This window comes from Archocentrus centrarchus, chromosome 14, assembly GCF_007364275.1.
Source record: "Archocentrus centrarchus isolate MPI-CPG fArcCen1 chromosome 14, fArcCen1, whole genome shotgun sequence".
Classification (NCBI taxonomy): Eukaryota; Metazoa; Chordata; class Actinopteri; order Cichliformes; family Cichlidae; genus Archocentrus; species Archocentrus centrarchus.
Window position 1 is genome coordinate 13,739,102 of NC_044359.1, and position 20,713 is coordinate 13,759,814.

The 20,713-nt window shown below is 43.6% G+C and overlaps 1 protein-coding gene and 1 long non-coding RNA gene across 3 annotated transcripts; both read right to left on the reverse strand.

The window, feature by feature from the left end:
- Positions 1-80: 80 nt before the first annotated feature.
- Positions 81-6,395, reverse strand: LOC115792034 (cytokine receptor common subunit gamma-like). The gene is made up of 8 exons (XM_030746388.1): positions 6,256-6,395; positions 5,736-5,826; positions 4,013-4,173; positions 3,679-3,821; positions 3,386-3,551; positions 3,087-3,183; positions 1,767-1,827; positions 81-1,489 (listed from the first exon to the last, which is right to left on the reverse strand). The coding sequence occupies exons 1-8, from the start codon at positions 6,320-6,322 to the stop codon at positions 1,241-1,243; spliced, it is 1,035 nt and encodes a 344-aa protein (XP_030602248.1). The 5' UTR covers positions 6,323-6,395; the 3' UTR covers positions 81-1,240.
- Positions 6,396-15,450: 9,055 nt separating this feature from the next.
- LOC115792573 (uncharacterized) lies at positions 15,451-19,613 on the reverse strand. 2 transcript variants are annotated; one of them, XR_004021046.1, is made up of 4 exons: positions 19,320-19,613; positions 16,111-16,216; positions 15,880-16,007; positions 15,451-15,757 (listed from the first exon to the last, which is right to left on the reverse strand). It is a non-coding gene; the product is annotated as an uncharacterized LOC115792573 (long non-coding RNA). The 2 variants fall into 2 exon arrangements; XR_004021047.1 differs by lacking the exon at positions 19,320-19,613 and adding an exon at positions 17,443-17,577.
- Between the last annotated feature and the right edge of the window lie 1,100 nt (positions 19,614-20,713).

Here is a 20,713-nt window from a genome sequence, read left to right on the forward strand (position 1 = left end):
GTAAGCTAATTTTCAGATGACCTGTGGAGAATTAGTTTTAGACCAGCTAAATAGAAGTCTCGAGACTTAAGTTTTGGTGAAAAAGCATTTATTTATTTTTCAAAAACAGAAGTGGGGAAAGACAATATAATGTGACGTTTAATGACAAATACTTGTGACACCAAAACTAAAAGTACAGGTAAGTTATTAAGACATCCAGCGAAATGAAAAGAGTAAAATAATAAAATATTTTAAAATAGATACCAAGGCAAATATAAGGGGGAATGAAATGAAATGAAATTACACAATAGTGAAGTACACAATATGGTCTAATGTGGTCAAACACACAGTATCATATGTGGCCATAAAGTATCATATGTGCATCATGCACCTAAAAAGTTTTGCACTCCTGGCTTTGTTATTGCAAAATGATTGTTTTCAGGAATGTTTTCTGCATTATTAAAATGCTTACAAAGAGCACAAGAGTTACAAATGTTGATAAAATGAAAAATATATTTAAATCAACAAAATGATGGTTTTATTGTTAGCTAAAGACAAGGTGTGATACTGGGAGAGTATACCACAGCCCACCACAGACATTTGTTTGTGTTTAACCAGTCATATCATAATTTGTATATTTGAACAATCTGCAATTTAGGGAAGTTTATATGTTTCTACACTTTTTTCAAAACGTTGAAAATAATAATATAATATTTCCAAGCTCAGTTTTCAGAGTAGAATAAAAAGTTACCATAAGCTTTCCTGAAGCACAAAGTCCTTTGCATATTTTTAATGAGGGCTTTCCTCAAGATCATAGCTGCTCTGCTTACATTAAATCCCCTGTTTTCAACTGAGTAAAGTTGGGATTTAAACCCTAATGTACAATAGATTAAAATTTAGATGCTTTCAGCTCATCTTACTGGCCACAATATTATATCAAAGCTTTAAGCTGTTATAGAACTGACAGCGATGAAGGCCAGATGTGTGAAATGTGTCCCTCCTAATAAACACTTCAATAACTTGAAGAATAACTTCTGCTTTAAAAAAAAAATATTCAAACAAGTCATAAATTACTTATAAAATCTTAATCTGATTTTTTGGTTTTACTTATTTAACAGGCCTAGTTTAAATTTAACAGGTGTAAATTGGTCACAGCAATCATTTATTCATATTAATTTATCTGTATTCTGATCCTTGCAGTCGAGCCGGAGGTGTGTCAGTAAATTGATTGATTCATTTTTGTGACACCCAATCTCGACTCTTAAACAGAAACCTTCTGCACCTCCTCAGATGACACTGGGCAGTTGGTAGAGGAAAAGGGGACACACGGATCTTCTGGATCGTGCTCGACGGAGCAGTCGGTTTGGTCCGTGGTGACAGAGCAGGTGGAGCCGTCGGAGCTCATCACATCAGACTGGGAGACGTAGTTGTACTCACGCACAGGGCAGGCACGCTCATTGTAGTTGGCTTTAAAATTCTCCTTCAGGCTTTTGGAGAACTGAAACCAGTCCTTAAAAAAGAGGAGAAAAAAACTCTTGTGTTGTTGCCACATTGATTACCGAGATAAATGCACCAAGCTGTAACATATTTGGTAATTGCTTCACCTAAAATAATTTGAACACCAGCATATTTTTATTTTTAGCCATTAAGTGGCACTGTTGATGCTCATTTGCCATTTAATGTCTGCAGTAACATCAGTAATTTAACTAGTTTCTTTTCATTTCTACATACAATTCTGGTGAGCCTGGGAATTTCGGGGAGAAGACAGAGCTCTGAATGCTACTAACCTCGATGTCATGCAGGACCGGAGATGGCTTGGGAACCACAGGGACGAGGATGATTCTGATCCTGCATGGGAAGTAAGGCCATCTTTAACTTGCATATTATAAAAACAGCCACAACTGCATTAGACTTTGTTTGTTTCAGTACAATAATTGAGTGTGGTTGGCGAATGGAAACAATCACTCTTGACATCAACGCTAATGGTGGAACAGTTTAGTACTCAAATATAAAGGCACCAGTATGTTCCAGGTCCAGTTACCCCATAGATGGACGATAATGGTGATATTTAGAATTAAAATACTGATATCCTGTTTGCAACACACATAACACATAAAAATCATTTTGTATACCTTTTGATCAGTAATATATGCAGTCACGCTGTCCACCTATCATTAAAGAGAATTCAAGGTGATCATGCGGTAAAGTTTTTCTTTTTCTAATTATTTGAAGACTACGTTTTCTCAGCCTTTTATAGATCAAATGACTGGTGTTTAGTTTTGAAGATAATGATATTTTAAAAGCTAGACCTTGTTTCTCAGTGTCTATATTATGAAAGTTAGTGACAGTTGCATTTATTGTTTTAGGTATAGTTTGTTGTCAGTTTCATTAAAAAAGCAGTCACAGAGTTACAACATACACCTGATCCCAGTAACCCTGGGTGTGACACGTGCACGCACAACCTTTTAAGTACAAATGAAATGTGTTTCAGGATGGATGGATGGCTAAATATGGTTCTGTCAGGACAACTTTAAGATGAATGATGTTTGATAGTTTGATGTCTATACTGAAAAAAAACACAAATCTGAGCAGATGTAAGTGTAACGATGCCAAATCCCTGACAGTAGCAATAATTTAAAAAAAGAGCCATGTTTGTAAATTTGTTGGAAATGTTAACAGAAACACTAATGAAACAACCATTGCTCAGATTAAAAAAAACTGTTAAATGTCACCATCTGACCTTCAGCAATAATTTCAAGTGCTCGTCATTGTTTTTAGGGCTGATTTTCATGGCTCTTTTTTTTTTTTTTTTTTTAACCTGTGTGCTGTGGCCTTCTGCCTTCAACAGGCCTGTGTGTTTCCTCGGCTGTGTGTCAAATCTGGTGCCATCAAACCTCTCCAGAGGGGAGCTGGCTTTTAATACTGTCGACTGATCATTTTTACACTTTTTTTTTTTTTGCATTTGTTTCCTACATAGAGAGACTGTTGTGCTGTTGCACATTGCAGTTATTATCTGTGGCTGACACAAAAATCACACGGCATGCCTGAACTTGCCTCATGGCACACCTGTTGGATTTATGAGTTGATCAGAGAGCGGAAGAACCCACCTTTCATGGTGCAGTAACAGCATGACCAGTAGGATGAGGCTGATGGCACCGACCACATACAGCACTGGTGTCCACACAGACATTGAATCATTCGAGTCTGGGAGGAAGAAAAAAAAAGAGGGATGCTATTTGAATAAATGTTCACTTTGAATATTTTGTGCAGTGTGGCAGCATGATTAGAGCCACCTTTGAATTTGAATCAAGTATGTTTGAGTTAAACAGTGATAATTTTCAAATTATGTGCAAAACTTTAAATGATTAATTAGACATCTTTTCTTCATGATACAAAGTGGGTTTACATGTGGTGTTGTTGGATCCCCAGACCACAGGCTCACTCCAGTCACTCCAGAATAGAGACTCTCCACAGCTGTTGTCTATCCTGTTCCGCACTTGCAGCTCATATCGGGAACTGCTCGAGGGCAAGTTGATGCAGTATTTCCGTGTCCCGGGGCTAATTTTGGAATGCTGGAAAAGAAGATGGAATTGAGAAAACATAGAAATGAAAAAGAACAAGAAGAGACAAAAAAGGCAATAAACTAAAAACAATGAAAGAAACTTTGTTGTCATCGTTGTTGTTGCTTAAATTGCCTACCTCCCAGTTATTGTTGTTTGTCTTGAAGCGGACCTCACTCTCGACACAGTGTAAGGGAGTAGGAGAAGTGCGGTTCCAGTAAAACCACAGGTTAGAATCCGATCCATTCAGGACAGTCAGGTTGTTCGGTGGATTTAACTTGACTGGAGACGATACAGACGTGAGACAACATGTGTCAGAACACTAACAGGGATTTTCCTTTCTTGGAGAAGATTTTAGACTTAAGTTACAGTGTAAGTGTAAAAAAATATCCCTGTTGTGATCATTTTACCTTCATTAATTGATTTATTATTTTAAACCCACAATTATGTTCCATGCCAGGGTATATGCCTACCTTGCTGTTTAAGATAATGCTGGTGATTAAATACATCCTTGCCATGGACCAGTTGAGTGAAAAATCTCTTGAATCTGTCTCCAATCGGTCGGTTACATCCAATCTTCACATTGTTCTTCAACAAATAGTCGTTACAGATTTTTTGTTGTTCACTGGCGAAGCTGTCGAGAAATAACAAAATATCCATTCAAACAAAGCAGCCATATATGTATTATCAATATGATCACGATTCACTGAAATAAAAGATAATCTCAAGTTCAATGCTGTTTACTTGGTGGTAACATAAAATGAACCAACAATCAGCTATATGGAAAGCAGTAAGAAACTATACCAGTCTTTGCATTTTCTTTGTTGTGTGTGTGTCCAGTAAGTGAACAAAAAGTAAAGTTTTTGTCCAGGTGCAAATGCAAAAATGACTTTATTGCTATCATGATCAATGATATGTTTGCATCATAAACATATCATTGATCATAAACATATCATGATCAATATGTTTATGATGCAAAATCCTGAAAAAATATATTTGGGTTGTGATTGCCTGTGTTTCTGTGGTCATCTACCATCTACACTTAAATACATTTTTGTAACATTCCGAAGATTGAGGGCATGTTACAAACCCAGCTCCAAGAAAAGCTGGGATGCTGTGTAAAATGTAAACTGTAAATAAATACAGAATGCAATGGTTTGCAGCTCTTATAAACTTGTATTTTATTCACAACAGAACATAGAAAACATGAAAAAAAAAAGTTCATTTTGAAATTGGATGGCAGTGACGTGTCTCAAAAAAGTTTGGACAGGGCCATTTTATCACTGTTTATCATCCCTGCTTCTTTTAACAATGGTTGCTGGACTAGTAAAAGAGGAATGTTGTCCCATAGGATTCTAGTTGATCCTAGTTGATTCTTTATCATGTTTTTCATTTCAAGATGCACCAGATGTTTTCAGCTGGTGAAAGGTCTGGAGTGTAGGCAGGTGAGTTAAACACCTGGACTCCTCAACTGTGAAGCTGTTGTAATAGATGCAGTATGAAGTTTAACATTGTCTTGCTAAAATGCAAGGCCTTCCCTGAAAACGACATTATCTGGATGGGAGCATATGTTGCTCTAAAACCTGTGTGTACCTTTCAGCATTGATGGTGTCCTTACAGATGTGTAACCTGCCAATTCCGTAGGCACTAATGCACCTCCACACCATCAGAGATGCAGGCTTTCAAACTTAGCACTGATAGCAAGCCGGATGGTCCCTCGCCTCATTAGTCCAGAGGATGCGGGTCCATGTTTGTCAAAAATAATTTCAAATTTTGATTTCACTGACTACGGAACAGTTTTCCGCTTCTCCTCGTTCCTACTTTTCCAGCTTTTTGTTGCCCCTATTCCAAATATTTTTGAGTTGTGATTTCTGCCATCAAATTCAAAGTTAGCTAACATTTTTCTTAAAATGGTACATTTTGTCAGTTTAAACATTTGATATTGTGGATGAAATATGGACTTATGGGATTTCCAAATCATTGCATTCTGTTTTTATTTACGTATTACACAGCCTCGCAATGGAACTGGGGTTCTAGTTCAAAAAAGTCAGAAAATTTACTGGATCATTAAGAATGTGAGTAAAATAGAAAGATTTTTATGACATCCTTCACTCGAGTGCAACATTTATTTCCAATCGGATTAATTTCAGAACACATTACAAAGGTTTGTTAGTGCTGTTATTAACAACTACGCACTTGCTGTAGAAGGTGTAGTTGACCTCCGGAGTCCCGGTCTTATTCCATGTACAGGAAACATAATTCAGATTCACCACCAAGCAATCCACATCTGTCGAAAACACGGGAGAGTTGAGATCAATAGAAAATAAAACCCAAAATGGTGGTTTGACATATAAAACCTACACAAGGGGCAAAAGACAGACAGCAGTACACTCACATAAGGAAATGGCAGTGCAGTCACATGCTAAGAAGGGGAATTCTCACAGAACATGCTTAATAAACGAAGGCTCTGCCTTAAACTGAATTTAATTCAATTTGATAGCAGTTATTCATATCTCAAGGCACAGCTATCTTCTTAAATATATAGTGAATAAGAGTCTTTTGGGATATAAAGTAATATGATTTACCAAAAGTAGACCAACTGACTTTTCAGACACTTCTACACAGGTAAAAAAAACTGTTCCTACCAATACTGTAAATTTCCTATAATAATAATAATTAAAAACGTTTTTAATAGATCATCTTTAAATGCTCTTACCAGGAGGTTTTTTGGCAAAAACATGTCCAATGAGAGAAAGAAGTACAAGTGATCTTCTCAGCATCATGGCGCACTGAAACAGGATGTTAAACCTGCTTCTTCATGGAAATACTGTGCTTCTTGGTGTGTGTGTGTGTGTGTGTGTGTGTGTGTGTGTGTGTGTGTGTGTGTGTGTGTGTTTATGTAAGGGGGAGGGGGGGGGGGCGGTGTTCTTTCCTGTCAATGTGTCACTGTCTCAAGTATGACTATATGACTGATATCAATAACAACATGACTGATATAATAACGCATTCACAGTTTGAAATGTTTTTCTTTTTTATTAGCTGCCTCAGACAAGACGAGGTAAAGATGAGTCCAAGTCTGTGTTAACATGTTTTAGGTTTCTATGGGTGTCCCATATGTTACAGGCATTATCTGATGGATGTGTTGTAAACGTAATAGCTTCAAGTCAAAGACAGTTGATGTTGTAAACCAAAATGTGACTGAAGAAAACCAAAGAAAATTCTCATGTTTTCAAGCTCTCACAGATATGATCAATTTTCTCTGACTCTCCTCATTTGGACAAGTCTGTCAGTTGTTTATAGTAAAGAATCCATACTCTTTTAACAAGAGCAGCTGAAATATTACGTGTCCATAACAGGAGGTGTTGTGATATCTGGTATCGCTTTCAGAGTTTTGGTGGTTTCCTGTCAGAGGAAACTGCTTTCAAAAATATAGACTGAAAAAATGTATGCTGACATGCAGCACCTTTAATGGTCTGTCAAATAAATATGTTACAACACACAGACAAAAGTTTACATAATCTTTACTGAATATTTAAAGATATTTCTGTTTTAAGGGAGCTGGTCTTACATTACTGCTGCACTTCTGTCATAACCTAGGGGGAGGGTCTGCGTGTGTGTGTGTCTGTATACATGTGTGTTTGTCCTGCGGGCCACAGCGGAGGTTCCGGTGTCTCCGCCTCCCTAGGGCGGAGATCACCACACCTGCTACGGATCAAGCCATCAGGCAGGGTCTTTTTAAGCTGCCAGCAGACCATCACTCTTCGCTGGATCATTGACTACTTCTCAGTTAGTACCGGCTCTCTGGTGTGACTCTCGCTTTCGTGGATGTATATTACTTACCTGCTCTTCGTGTTCGCTCCTTTTTCAGATCCCCGTGTCAGTTCCTGCTCGTCCTTTCGGAAACCCCGGCTTTTCGTCAACCCGCCGCTCCACGCCGTACCACAGCTGGCCCCTCACCACCTGGGAATTCCTTCAGCCTCTCGACCCGCTTCAGCCGCCTCCCCCCTCGCCTTCCTGGACCCCCTTGTCTTTGCACCTCTATCAATCACTGTAAATAAACTTGCACCTTGCTTTCATCAGCCACCGCTTGTGTGTCCTCTTCCTCCTCGAGTCCTGACAGAATGATCCAGCCAAAACCGGACACCGCGGACGCTGATCCGGTTCATCGGGCCCTGGCTATTCAAGAGGAAACCCTCCAGCGTCACGACCATATGCTCCGTCTGGTTTCCAGTCAGCTGGGCGCAGCCACCCAACAGCTCGCCGATCTCCGAGGTATGTTGGAATCCACCATGTCATCCGCTACGCCCCGTCACCAGGATTTATCCCCTCCGCCGACAGATCCGCCGGCTGGTTTGGCTTCCGCGACCGAGCCCGCCGTGGCGTTGGAGAAAGCCCTGCCCATCCCGGAGGTGTTCCGCGGTGAGTTAGGGAAATGTGGAGGTTTCCTCACCCAATGTTCCCTCGTTTTCCGGCAACAGAGAAATGCCTACGCTTCTGATTGTGCAAAGATTGGTTTTATGGTCAATCTGTTCCGCGGTAGAGCATTAGAGTGGGGGCACGCTGTGTTACGGGGAAACCCCGATCTGTCTTTCCCTGCGTTCTTGTCTCGATTTAAGGAGGTGTTTGATAAAGGCACCAGCCCTGAATCCGCATCCCAGAAGTTGCTCAGCCTGCAGCAGGGACAACAGAGCATGGCGGATTTCTCCGTGGATTTCCGGATCCTCGCGGAGGAGGCCGGCTGGGAGGAAAAGGCGCTCAGGGGAGTATTCCTGAACAATATTAATGATGATCTCAAGTATGAACTTGCCACTAGGGATTTGCCTCAGTCCTTGGAGGCCGTGATTTCATTGTGTATCCATGTAGATGACCGCCTGAGAGCACGACGGACTCCGAGGAACTACAACTCCCAGCATGCCCCTCGCCGGGCGGTTTCCGCGGACCGGAGGAGCCTCCTAGCGGACGACAGCTCGGCTACGGCGCCCCCTTGCGGCGCGGAGGAGCAACCCATGCAACTCGGCCGCGCACGGCTGTCTCTCTCTGAGCGACGACGGAGATGGGAGGCGGGGGAGTGCATCTACTGTGGCAAAAAGGGCCACTACATCGCGTCATGCCCTGTTTGCCCAAAAGACCGCGCCCGTCAGTAATGGTGGGGATACTGGCGGGTCAAGCTAACGCATGCTCCTCCCTGCCCAGATTCACGCTTCAGACAAGGATAAATCTTCCATCAGGCAGTCACACAGTCTTGGCACTCCTCGATTCCGGAGCTGAGAAAAATCTCATGGACCGTGCCCTCGCCCAGCAGTGGGGTGTTCCATCCACAGCGCTACCCACGCCTCTCCTGGTCTCCGCTCTGGACGGCGCCAAGCTTTCTGAAATCACTCACAAGACCCAACCGCTTTCTGTGACTCTGTCGGGTAATCACTCTGAACGGCTCTCCTTTTACCTGTTTGACTCTGCACAGACGCCCATCGTCCTCGGCTTTCCCTGGTTGCAACTGCACAATCCACAGATTAACTGGGCGAATCGCAGCATCTCGGGTTGGAGTGAGCGGTGCCACCAGCGCTGCCTCAGATCCGCAACTCCCTCTCTCCCTCGGTCCACCGATTTGGGGGAGGGGACCCCACCTGACCTGTCCGGCGTCCCCTCGATCTATCACGACCTCGCTGAAGTATTCAATAAGGACCGGGCTGTTTCCCTGCCTCCCCACCGGCCTTACGACTGCGCCATCGACCTCATCCCGGGGGCGCCCTACCCCTCCAGCCGCCTCTACAGCATCTCTCCGCAGGAACGGGATGCCATGGAAAAATATATCACCGAAGCTCGGGCGTCCGGTCTGATTCGACCCTCCACCTCTCCCATGGGCGCGGGGTTTTTCTTCGTGGCCAAGAAGGACAAGACCCTCCGGCCCTGTATTGACTACCGCGGTCTGAACGAAATCACTGTGCGCAACAAATATCCTTTGCCACTTCTCACCTCTGCCTTTGAGCTCCTGCAGGGGGCAGCCATCTTCACCAAACTGGATCTCCGGAACGCTTACCATCTCGTCCGGATCCGGCAGGGAGACGAGTGGAAGACTGCCTTCAACACTCACCTCGGCCACTTCGAGTATCTTGTCATGCCCTTCGGCCTAACCAACGCGCCAGCTGTGTTCCAGGCCCTCGTAAACGACATACTCCGGGACTTCATCAATCATTTTGTGTTTGTCTATCTCGATGATATTTTGATCTTCTCATCCTCATTACAGGAGCATCAGGGACATGTGCGGCAGGTGTTGCAGCGGTTACTGGAGAATCGTCTGTTCGTGAAGGGGGAGAAGTGCGAGTTTCATGTGGAGTCCACGGCGTTCTTGGGATACATTATTGGTAAAGGGCAGATCAAGGCGGACCCAGTTAAGGTACAAGCGGTCCTGGATTGGCCCGAGCCAGCGGATCGGAAACAGCTGCAGCGTTTTCTGGGCTTCGCCAATTTCTACCGCCGCTTCATTAAAGATTACAGCTCCATCACCCATGCTCTGACCTCTCTCACCTCTCCCAAGATTCCTTTCAGATGGACCCCCGCCGCTGCAGAGGCTTTCGCGCTCCTGAAGGGTCGGTTTGCCTCCGCACCCATCCTCATCCAACCTGACCTATCCAACTCATTCGTCGTGGAGGTGGACGCGTCCGACGTGGGGGTAGGGGCAGTGTTGTCCCAACAGTCCATGGGTAGCCTCCGACCCTGCGCCTTCTTCTCTCGCCGCCTCTCCCCGGCAGAACGGAATTACGACGTAGGGGACCGGGAGCTGCTGGCCATCAAACTAGCCTTGGAGGAATGGCGGCACTGGCTGGAGGGCGCGACGCATCCCTTCTTGGTCTGGACTGATCACAAGAACCTGGCCTATCTGCGAACCGCCAGACGTTTGAAACCCCGGCAGGCCAGGTGGGCCTTGTTTTTTACCCGATTTAACTTTACTATCTCTTATAGACCTGGGTCACGGAATGTCAAGCCCGACGCTCTGTCCCGACAGTTCAGCTCCACGGACTCCTCCTCGCAGCCAGAGTTTGTCTTGCCTCCCTCTTGCGTCATTGGAGCCATCACCTGGGAGATCGAATCCGCCATTCAGGCAGCTCTACGGACTGAACCAGATCCTGGGACGGGACCCCCCAACCGCCTTTATGTTCCCTCTCGAGTGCGAAGCCGCGTACTGCAATGGGGACACGCAGCCAAATTCACGTGCCATCCCGGGGCCAATCGCACTGTGGCCTTCCTCCAGCGTTATTTCTGGTGGCCTACATTGATTAAGGATACCCGTGAGTACGTGGCAGCATGCAGCATTTGTGCACAAAATAAACCTTCTCTGTCACCTCCATCAGGTCTCCTCCGGCCCTTACCCACCCCTAAGCGACCATGGTCTCACATAGCTCTGGACTTCGTCACAGGACTTCCTCCCTCTGACGGAAACACCGTGGTCCTGACCATTATCGACCGGTTTTCCAAGGCCACCCACTTCGTTGCGCTACCCAAGCTCCCCTCCGCCTTGGAGACGGCCCGGCTTCTCACCACCCACGTTTTTCGGCTCCATGGGATTCCTGAAGACATCGTGTCGGATCGGGGGCCCCAGTTCACATCTCAGGTCTGGAAGGAGTTCTGTACATCTCTCGGAGCCAAGGTGAGCCTCTCCTCTGGTTATCATCCCCAGACAAATGGGCAGACGGAACGGGCCAACCAGGAGTTGGAGGCAGCATTACGATGCGTGGCGTCCACCAATCAGGCCACCTGGAGTTCCCACTTGGCGTGGGTTGAGTATGCACATAACTCTCTCTCCTCCTCCGCCACAGGGGTGTCCCCCTTCGAGGCCTCCTTGGGTTTCCAACCGCCACTCCTCCCTGCCATCGAGGAGGATCTCACCATTCCCTCCGTCCAGCATCACCTTCGCCGCTGTCGCCGGCTATGGAGGTCCACCCGCGCAGCTCTGCTTCGGACGAAGGAGCAAAACAAACGCGTCGCTGATCGCCATCGGACCCCTGCGCCGGACTACCAACCAGGCCAAAAGGTATGGCTCTCCACGAAAAATGTTCCAGTCCGTGCCGAGTCTAGGAAACTGGCCCCCACCTTCCTGGGGCCCTTCGAGATCGACTCCATCGTTAACCCTGTGTCTGTCCGCCTCAAACTCCCTCGTACCATGCGCATCCATAACGTCTTCCATGTCTCCCAACTTAAGCCTGTTGCCACCAGTCCTTTGTGCCCTCCAGCTGCCTCACCTCCTCCTGCCCGTTTTCTCGATGGCCAGCGGATCTACACCGTCCGTCGCATTATGGACGCCCGCCGTCGGGGGCGGGGTTATCAGTTCTTGGTGGACTGGGAGGGCTACGGTCCCGAAGAGCGATCCTGGGTGTCCCGAGCTAACATTCTGGATGCGGCCATGGTGCGGGAGTTCCGGCGGCGCCATCCCGAGAAGTTTCGGTCGCCAGGAGGCTCCCGTTGAGGAGGGGGTACTGTCATAACCTAGGGGGAGGGTCTGCGTGTGTGTGTGTCTGTATACATGTGTGTTTGTCCTGCGGGCCACAGCGGAGGTTCCGGTGTCTCCGCCTCCCTAGGGCGGAGATCACCACACCTGCTACGGATCAAGCCATCAGGCAGGGTCTTTTTAAGCTGCCAGCAGACCATCACTCTTCGCTGGATCATTGACTACTTCTCAGTTAGTACCGGCTCTCTGGTGTGACTCTCGCTTTCGTGGATGTATATTACTTACCTGCTCTTCGTGTTCGCTCCTTTTTCAGATCCCCGTGTCAGTTCCTGCTCGTCCTTTCGGAAACCCCGGCTTTTCGTCAACCCGCCGCTCCACGCCGTACCACAGCTGGCCCCTCACCACCTGGGAATTCCTTCAGCCTCTCGACCCGCTTCAGCCGCCTCCCCCCTCGCCTTCCTGGACCCCCTTGTCTTTGCACCTCTATCAATCACTGTAAATAAACTTGCACCTTGCTTTCATCAGCCACCGCTTGTGTGTCCTCTTCCTCCTCGAGTCCTGACAACTTCTGCTATATTTGCTGCTAAAGTGAGCTTCTTGCTTTAGCTGAAGTCTTCTGTACAGCCCAGAGCACTATCTGTAATCCTTTCTGATAAAAATAAAAATGTTGCACAAATCAGAATTGCAGTGCAAAATTTAGTGTCCTTGTCCATATGCAGCATAAGCAAATCTACAAACAATTTTTCACAAACTACCACCTGTTTTACCAAACGAGTTCATTTGTTATATTAATTTTATCAAGCAGTCAGCATGTTTAATTTAATCTTTGCTGACAATCAGCTCATCTTAGCTCATTTCCAGCGAATTGGACAGGGGTTTTTGTGCGTGCATGTATAGAAACAGCTGTGGTTTTACATACCTTTCTGCTGTTGAAGAGAAAATGCAATGTTTTTTTTTAATGTATGTGTAAGAACTGTCCCGTCTCTGTGTAACGGTTGTGATGAAACACAAATGTTCATATAAAATGCTTACTTTAAACAGGATTATGTAAACCACCGCAGTTCATGTTACAAATAAGAAATCAAGTTTTAAATCAACACATAGAATGTGTGTAAGTGAATATTAGATGAGCATTAATAAACTGGTGTTTCAAAACACAGTTATGCTATTCTGGTGGTGTTTTTTTTTTTTTTCATTTGTCAGATATGAAGAAAAAAAAAAAGCACTTTTCACTTCACTGAGGCCTGTGGGTTCAAGGGTAGACCCGCACCAAAGACTCGCGCATGCAGTTTTACCATCAATTTTGACATTTGATTACCAGCTGCAATATAGTGTTACGTATTGATTTCACTTTGTGTGTGCATGTGTGTGCATGTGTGCATGCGTTTGTGTGGGTCTGTGTGTCATTCATAATGGCACCGTGTGGTTGTGGTTACACCTACTTTAACTGGAAACTACGAAAAAGGTGATCTGGCCTATTTTCATATGTCTGTCTATCAAGACAATAATGCCACCAGTCTTTGCTTTTATATATATATATATATATATATATATATATATATATATATATATATATATATATATATATATAAATATAATGCACACATAAATAGAATACATTGCAATGAATGCTGATAAATGAGCTGAACAGTTTTCCTAAAACTTCAAGTTACTGTAATTTATTACATATTAGTCAAGATTGCATGTATAAAACCTACACAAAGGGCAATAGACAGATAGCAGTACACTCACAGTGGCAGTACAGTTCCTTGCTATGAAGGGGAAATTCTCACAGGACGTGCTTAATAATGGAGGGCTCTACCTTAAAGTGAATTAATTCAGTTTGATAGCGTTTATTCATATCACAACTAACTTCTTGAGTATATAGTGAATGAGAGTCTTTTTGGATATAAGGTAATGTAATCTACCAAAAGTAGACCAATTGAGTTTACAGACACTTCTACACAGGGGACATTGTTTCAGGTGCTGCAGTGGGTGTTAATCAGGACAGTCTAGAGGTTGTAGGAATAAATTACAATGATTGTGTTTATCACCGTGAAGGAACACGTCAGTGAACACAAGATACACAGGCATATGTAGTATTGTATTCAAGTAATTATTGGATTTGCGGGATTTAGAGACAATAGGAAAACCACATAATCTTTTTCAGTCAAATCAGTTTTTACATATTGTGGAACCACCACTCCTTCGTAATCTGCCTTATTGAGCTGTGGATGATGCTGAGCTGAGATGAGGCGTGTGGTTCCAGCTCCTATTGCTGTACTGTTGAGTGGGATCACTCAGGCTCACTACACCTTCAATCTCTCACCAGAATCTCAAGACGGAACTGAGCAGGGGAAATGTCAATGTATGCAATGTATACAGTCAATGTATCGTTTGCACTCGGTCTCATTGTTTCTTTTAAAAGCCTTGATCTAATTTGGAAAGTGCCAAAGTTACAGAACTTTAAAAAATAATAATTGAAATACACCAAAAGGAAGGAAGATTCACAATATTTGTTCTTCCTGGGCAATAGTGCAAGCATCAGTTATATTTTTGATAAGCAGAAATTTACAAACTTAGGTCATGGAAACAGAGAGCTGATGCAGCCGATGACTGTGCATTAATTAATAACCAAACATGTATATTGTCTTAAGCATGTTTTCAAGAGTAACTCTGTGAGAGCTTTAGATCACCTGTCTTGACCAAAACCAAAAGAGGTTTATTAAGATGGACTAGATATCTGTGTTAAGGGTTTTAAAGAGATATTAAAGTCTTCATGAAGTTTGTTTATCTAAAATATGTATCTGGTGGTTTATTTAGCTTTTTTTTTTCCATCAAAGGCCCAGCTCAGATATAACTGATTTAAGTGCCTCAAGCAAATATTACACTGTAAAAAAAAATCCGTTGAATTTACGGTAAAATACTGGCAGCTGTGGTTGCCAGTACTTAACTGTAAACTGCTCTACGGTAAATACTGTAAACAGATTCATGGTAAAGTACTGGCAACCACAGCTGCCAGTATTTTACCGTAAACAGGTTCACGGAAAAGTACTGGCAACCACAGCTGCCAGTATTTTACCGTAAACGGGTTCACGGTAAAACACCATAAAAAGGTTCAGGGTACATTGTTGTAAACAAGTGCAAGGAAAAATACCCTAAACGGGTCCAGGGTACAAAGCCGTGAAAGGGAGCAGAGCAAAATACTGTAAACAGGTCCACAGTACAATGCCGTAAACAGGTCCACGGTAAAATACCGTAAACCGGGTTTACAGTAAAATACCGTAAACCGGGTCCACGGCAAAATACTGTAAACCGGGTTCATGGTAAAATACTGGCCGCTATGGTTGCCTATATTTTACTGTATAAAATACGGTGACAATTTAAAACCATTTACGATAAATAATTCCAAATACAAATGATATACCTTAAACCTAATTACAGTCGATGAAAAACAGAATACAACTGTGTGATACATAACAGTATTTAATTGTAAAAATCAACATTACATTCAAACAGTGGCAGCTGTTGTTGCCAGAACTTCACCCAGAAAAAAATAGAACACCAGTGGCTAAGATTTTACAACCAACTGCCCGTGGTTAATTACAGAGAAAATAACATATAAAGCCCATTACAAACAAAGACATTGTTGAAATATAAATAGGTTTTGCATTTAGACATTCTTTGGGAAAAGTATGTAATTGTAGTGTCACCAGTTCCGCTTGAGTACCCCGGTTAGTCATCAGGTGTTTGCTGTGGAATTGCAGGATCCTCTCTGCAGCCAGAATAACAAAATAAAATAAAGCAGTAATAATAAGAATGATAATATTATAGTTCTTACACAAATGAATTAAACAAATTTTCAGTCAACACACACTGAACTGTCCAACCACTTACCTCTATTTATCCTTGACAAGACTGGTTTCTGATCAGACAGGTAGACTGGTAGGACAGCAAAATAGTTGATTAAGTCCATCTGAACCACTGGCAGGTCAGAAAATAGGACTGACAGGACCAACATCCTCCTAAGTCAGAGAGGTATCAACACTGTCACTCTGCTCACTGCACATGTAGCAAATTACATTCTAATACATTTCACACTCAAATCCATAAACAGTTGGGCCTCACCTGGTAGTACATGCACCACATGTCACGCTGGCCAAGGTTTGATTCCAGTTTGGGCCTTTTGCTGCAGATCATCCCCTCTCTCTGCTGTGTTTCCCGTCTACTGACACTGCTCAATGAAGTAGGCATGCCACAAAAATACAAATAAAATAAAAGACAGAAAGCATAAATAAAGAAATGATAAAAATAAACAAAATCATTTAAAAATCTCTAACTATAACCATTTAAAAGTGTTAACAGCTGTCTTAGAGACAAACATTAACAAAAGCAGATACACTATGTCAGGGGTGGCCAACTCCAGGCCTCGAGAGCCAGTGTCCTGCAGGTTTTAGATGTGTCCCTGATCCAACACACCTGAATCAAATAGGACTCTGGAGAACTTGAGTGCATACTGAGGAGGTAATTCAGCCATTTGATTCAGGTGTGTTGGATCATGGACACATCTAAAACCTGCAGGACACTGGCTCTCGAGGCCTGGAGTTGGCCACCCCTACACTATGTCCTGGGGTTAACATGAGTTTGGCAGATTGGGTAAACCTAATATCTGTTGTAGCAGTGATGCAGCATGGGAAGAATTTTACACACTGATCAGCTGACATCTGCTGCTGCACTTTGGTTTATTGCTCTTTTTGGATATAACTGAATTCAACAAGGTGTAAGCAGACAGATCAGCTCAAACACTCAGGCATTAAGTACCAGTCCAGTCCTTAAATTTAAACTGATGCCTGCTAACGTTGGCCATTAACACCACAGCCTGCTCTGCACTAGTCCAACACACTGCATCACCGTACATGTCACCACAATACTTCAAATTAACTAATTTAGCCTGCACTAAACTGCGTGGTATTTCCATGCAACCTTTGAATAACAATTATTACATTTTAGCTCACAGACACACTGTGGTCCAAACTGCACAGTTTATTGAGCAGTTTGAAACATTTCAAATCACCCGCCAATTACAAACACTCTGTTTATGCTGCTCACCTTCTATAATGCTAGCAGAGCTCTAGTTACAGAGCTGATATCTCCATGCTGTCAGCAAAAGAGACAAAATTGACCTCTGTACAGTATTAAGTATCAAACTGCCTTTCAGATTGATTACTCACTAACTGAAGATGCTCTGGTCCACTTTAACCCTGATTATAACTCCGGTAAAAATTAGCCTTAAATTTCTCCTTATCTACAACATGTCAGCAAATGCACCTAAATAAACAGTTCATTTTGATTAAGTTTGCAGTGAGGAACACAACATTTCAATGTCTTAAACAACTTCCCCCAAAATTACAGCTGAACATTTCCTTAGTTGATACTGGTTAAAGTTAACTCTGGCTTTACCTCCACAATGGTGGCTCAGGTCTTCACTGCTGCTAATGCAGAGGCGATTGCTCTAAGACTGCAAGGGAAGCTCAGCTTCCCCTAAAATGTCAAAAAATAAGTGATCAAACATATACTGTTGTGCGTACATGTCATTGACTAAATATGCGCTACAACGCGCTCAACTTTTGTTCAGAATCAGCTTCTTATCACTGGTAACGACACGGCTTTCCTCTCACTCATTCCCGCAGCTTCACAGTGCTTTAGGTGCCGTTTACACGAAGCCGTTTTCACTGGAAACGGTGTCGTTTTGATGCGTTTCAGCCTTTCGTTTACACGATGGCGTTTCAGAAACGATCCGCGTTTACACGAGGACATGTGAAACGATGAAAACGATGTAGTTCCCATGCCAGGCCACAAGTTGGCGTTGGTTTTCTCTTTGCAGTTTGTTTACGCAAGACGCGCATGCGTGGAGTGACACAGTAGGTAGTGCGGCAAATTGTTCATTACTTACAAAACGGCCAATGTGAGAGGTTTTGTGTGGACAGATGATGAGGTTGGATCGCTGCTGCACACAACGCTGAATTACAAAACGGTAAAAACACAGGAAAAGCATAAGAAGCACTCGTGAATCCGCGAGTACTGTTTATCAGTCTGCGCGTGCGCGAAAAACTGGCCGTCTCAACCATAGTACGCATGTGCGAGTCGAGCGTTTTCAAATCACCCCGCTTTCAAGTGTTTACACGAAAACGCAAGCCGGTGCGTTTCTGAAACGCTCCACTCTGGACCCCGTTTCTGAAACACATCGTTTTCACTCTGTTGTCGTGTAAACAGAAGGGCGAAACGCATCAAAACGACACCGTTGTCGTGTAAACGCAAGGCCGAAACGCATCAAAACGACACCGTTTCAAAATGAAAACGGTCTCGTGTAAACGGCACCTTAAACAGTGTGGACGCTGAGCGTCCGCAGAGTTCAATAGCAAAGCAAAGAGTGCAGCGAAACGAGACGAGTCATTGGATAAATGCTGGGCTTTGTCCCGCCCATCGGACGCTCAGCGTCTCTGGGGGTCTATGGGGCAGTGGGCTGGCCTCGGCTGGCCCGGACGCTCAGCTTCTGCGTGATGATTGGATGATCTGTCTGAGGCTGAATCCCTTGTTGATTGACAGCGAAATGAGCGAATCAGCGATCTTTTGGTGTAAACATCCGTGGGAGCATTTTTAAATTTTCATTCTGTTGTGAGTTGAACCGGAGACTTTCCTAAGCCTCTTAGCGTCATTTTCTTTGTTAAAAACGACTAGCGACAAATCGAGCTTCTATTTCTGGTGGTTTTTTTGTAGCTGCTTGTGTTTGGAGACTGACTTCTGTCACTCTTTCTTACTTCTATCGCAGTTTCTGTCCAGCGGGTGCTGCTGAGCCCCTCCACCGTCACAAAGCACTCACAGGCGGACACACTTCACACTAGCCTCGCGCCAGTCCCAGCTAGCAAGATAGCTAGGTAGCAAGCTGCACATAATGGCAGACAGTTTGAATGTTGTGGACCGGAGTTGGACAGTGCAATGCCTCAGGTGTACAAACTATTGTCATTAGTGGCAACGATTGGAGCTACATCTGCAGGTGTAGAGAGGAGCTTCTCCTCAAGTCTTACACCCACAACACCATGGGCCAAGGCCGTTTAAGCAGCCTACCTCTGCTGGCCATTGAGAAGACACTAGTCAAGTCCCTGGAAAAGAGGCCTTGTTGGTAGACAGGGTCACAGATCATTTTCTTGAAAAGGAACGGAGGGTAGAATAAATAAACCGACACATTTTATGATGTAGGCCGAAATTGAGCTTCCCCTCCTTGAAAGACCAGCATCCGCCACTGTGCTAATGGTATCAGTACTGTTAAGGTAACTTACCTTACTGTGGTGACATAACTAGTTGTTGCAAGGTTGACACAAAACTGGAGTAAACCCTGGGGCAGGATGATGTACCATCGTGTAGTAATGTCGTTTATCCCACAGAGAGGGCAGAAAAGGTGCTAACCTCTGAGTGTAACTGCTCAGTCATGGCTCAGTCTGAAGCTGCTGATTGGATACTGTGTGTGACACATGCATGTATCTCCCTCAGTCTCATTTTATATTAGCAGGTTACTCTGCAACAGGGTTATTACAGTTAACGAAAACGAATGAAATAACGAAAACTGAAATTAAAAAAACATTGTTGTTAACTGAAATAAATAAAAACTACAATTAAAAGGAAAAAACGATAACTAACTAAAACTGTATTGTGAGTTTAAAAAACTAACTAAAACTAACTGAAATTATTGTGTTTTGATCATTTTTTCCGCTCTCCGAGTTTACGCTGGGAGCGTGCGTGTGCACGAGAGTCCACGCTGCTGCAACGCTGTGATCAGGGCTGGACTGGCAATCGGGCGTACCGGCAGAGGTGGCAAAAGTACTGACATTCTGTACTTAAGTAGAAGTACAAGTACTTATGTTAAAAAATACTTTAGTAAAAGTTGAAGTACTGGTTCAACTTCTCTACTTAAGTAAAAGTAAAAAAGTACAGGCTCTGAAATGTACTCAAAGTAAGAAAGTAAAAGTAGTTCTTTGGAGGATGTTTCTACCTGCTATTTTTGTGTAAAACAAACCGAACCTCATTATATATTATTGTAATAACATAAAATAATATTACATGAGAATACAAATGTTATTCCAATCTAAATTTTAATCCTAATGAATGTACTCAGCTTGAATCACAAACTGTGAAAGGGAATTTAAACACAGCTCTATTCTCTGTGTCCTCCATAGTAGAGAGGGACTGTGCCTCCACCTAAACACAGACATGAGGATACTCAGGGGTTACAGTGGGATTCAGAAGGTGGAGGAACCCTAAGATCAGCTGTAGTGGCTCTGCATGGGGAGAAGAATCACAGCTTTCTATTGTGAGCTGCAGTAAATGATGTTGGTGTGCAGGCTGTGATCAGCTGACCTGCTGCTGCTGCTCTGAGGTTTACTGCTCTGTGTGGATGAACTGAACTCACAAAGATGTAACCCAGTATTTCACAGCTATCTGAGCTGATCTCCATCCCCTACACTGACAGCATACAGGCTGTAGAAATGTTGGATTCAGTGAATGAATCTCAGCATCAGCAGCTTTGATTCAAACTCATCTCTGCTGCACTGATGTAACCTGTAACTCTGACCATGAACACAAACACTGTGCTCCAGTCCAACACAGAGATTTACTGTAAATACAGTACAACAAACTAACCTATTTATTACACACTAAACTGCAGCATTTTCATAGA

Excerpts from the sequence above, each read along its gene's own strand:
- LOC115792034 (XM_030746388.1), bottom strand. The coding sequence starts at position 6,322 with ATGATGCTGAGAAGATCACTTGTACTTCTTTCTCTCATTGGACATGTT. Across the intron at positions 5,827-6,255 it reads TTTTGCCAAAAAACCTCCTG|ATGTGGATTGCTTGGTGGTG; the intron begins GTAAGAGCATTT and ends TGTTTTCGACAG. Across the intron at positions 1,828-3,086 it reads CTGTTACTGCACCATGAAAG|GATCAGAATCATCCTCGTCC; the intron begins GTGGGTTCTTCC and ends CTTCCCATGCAG.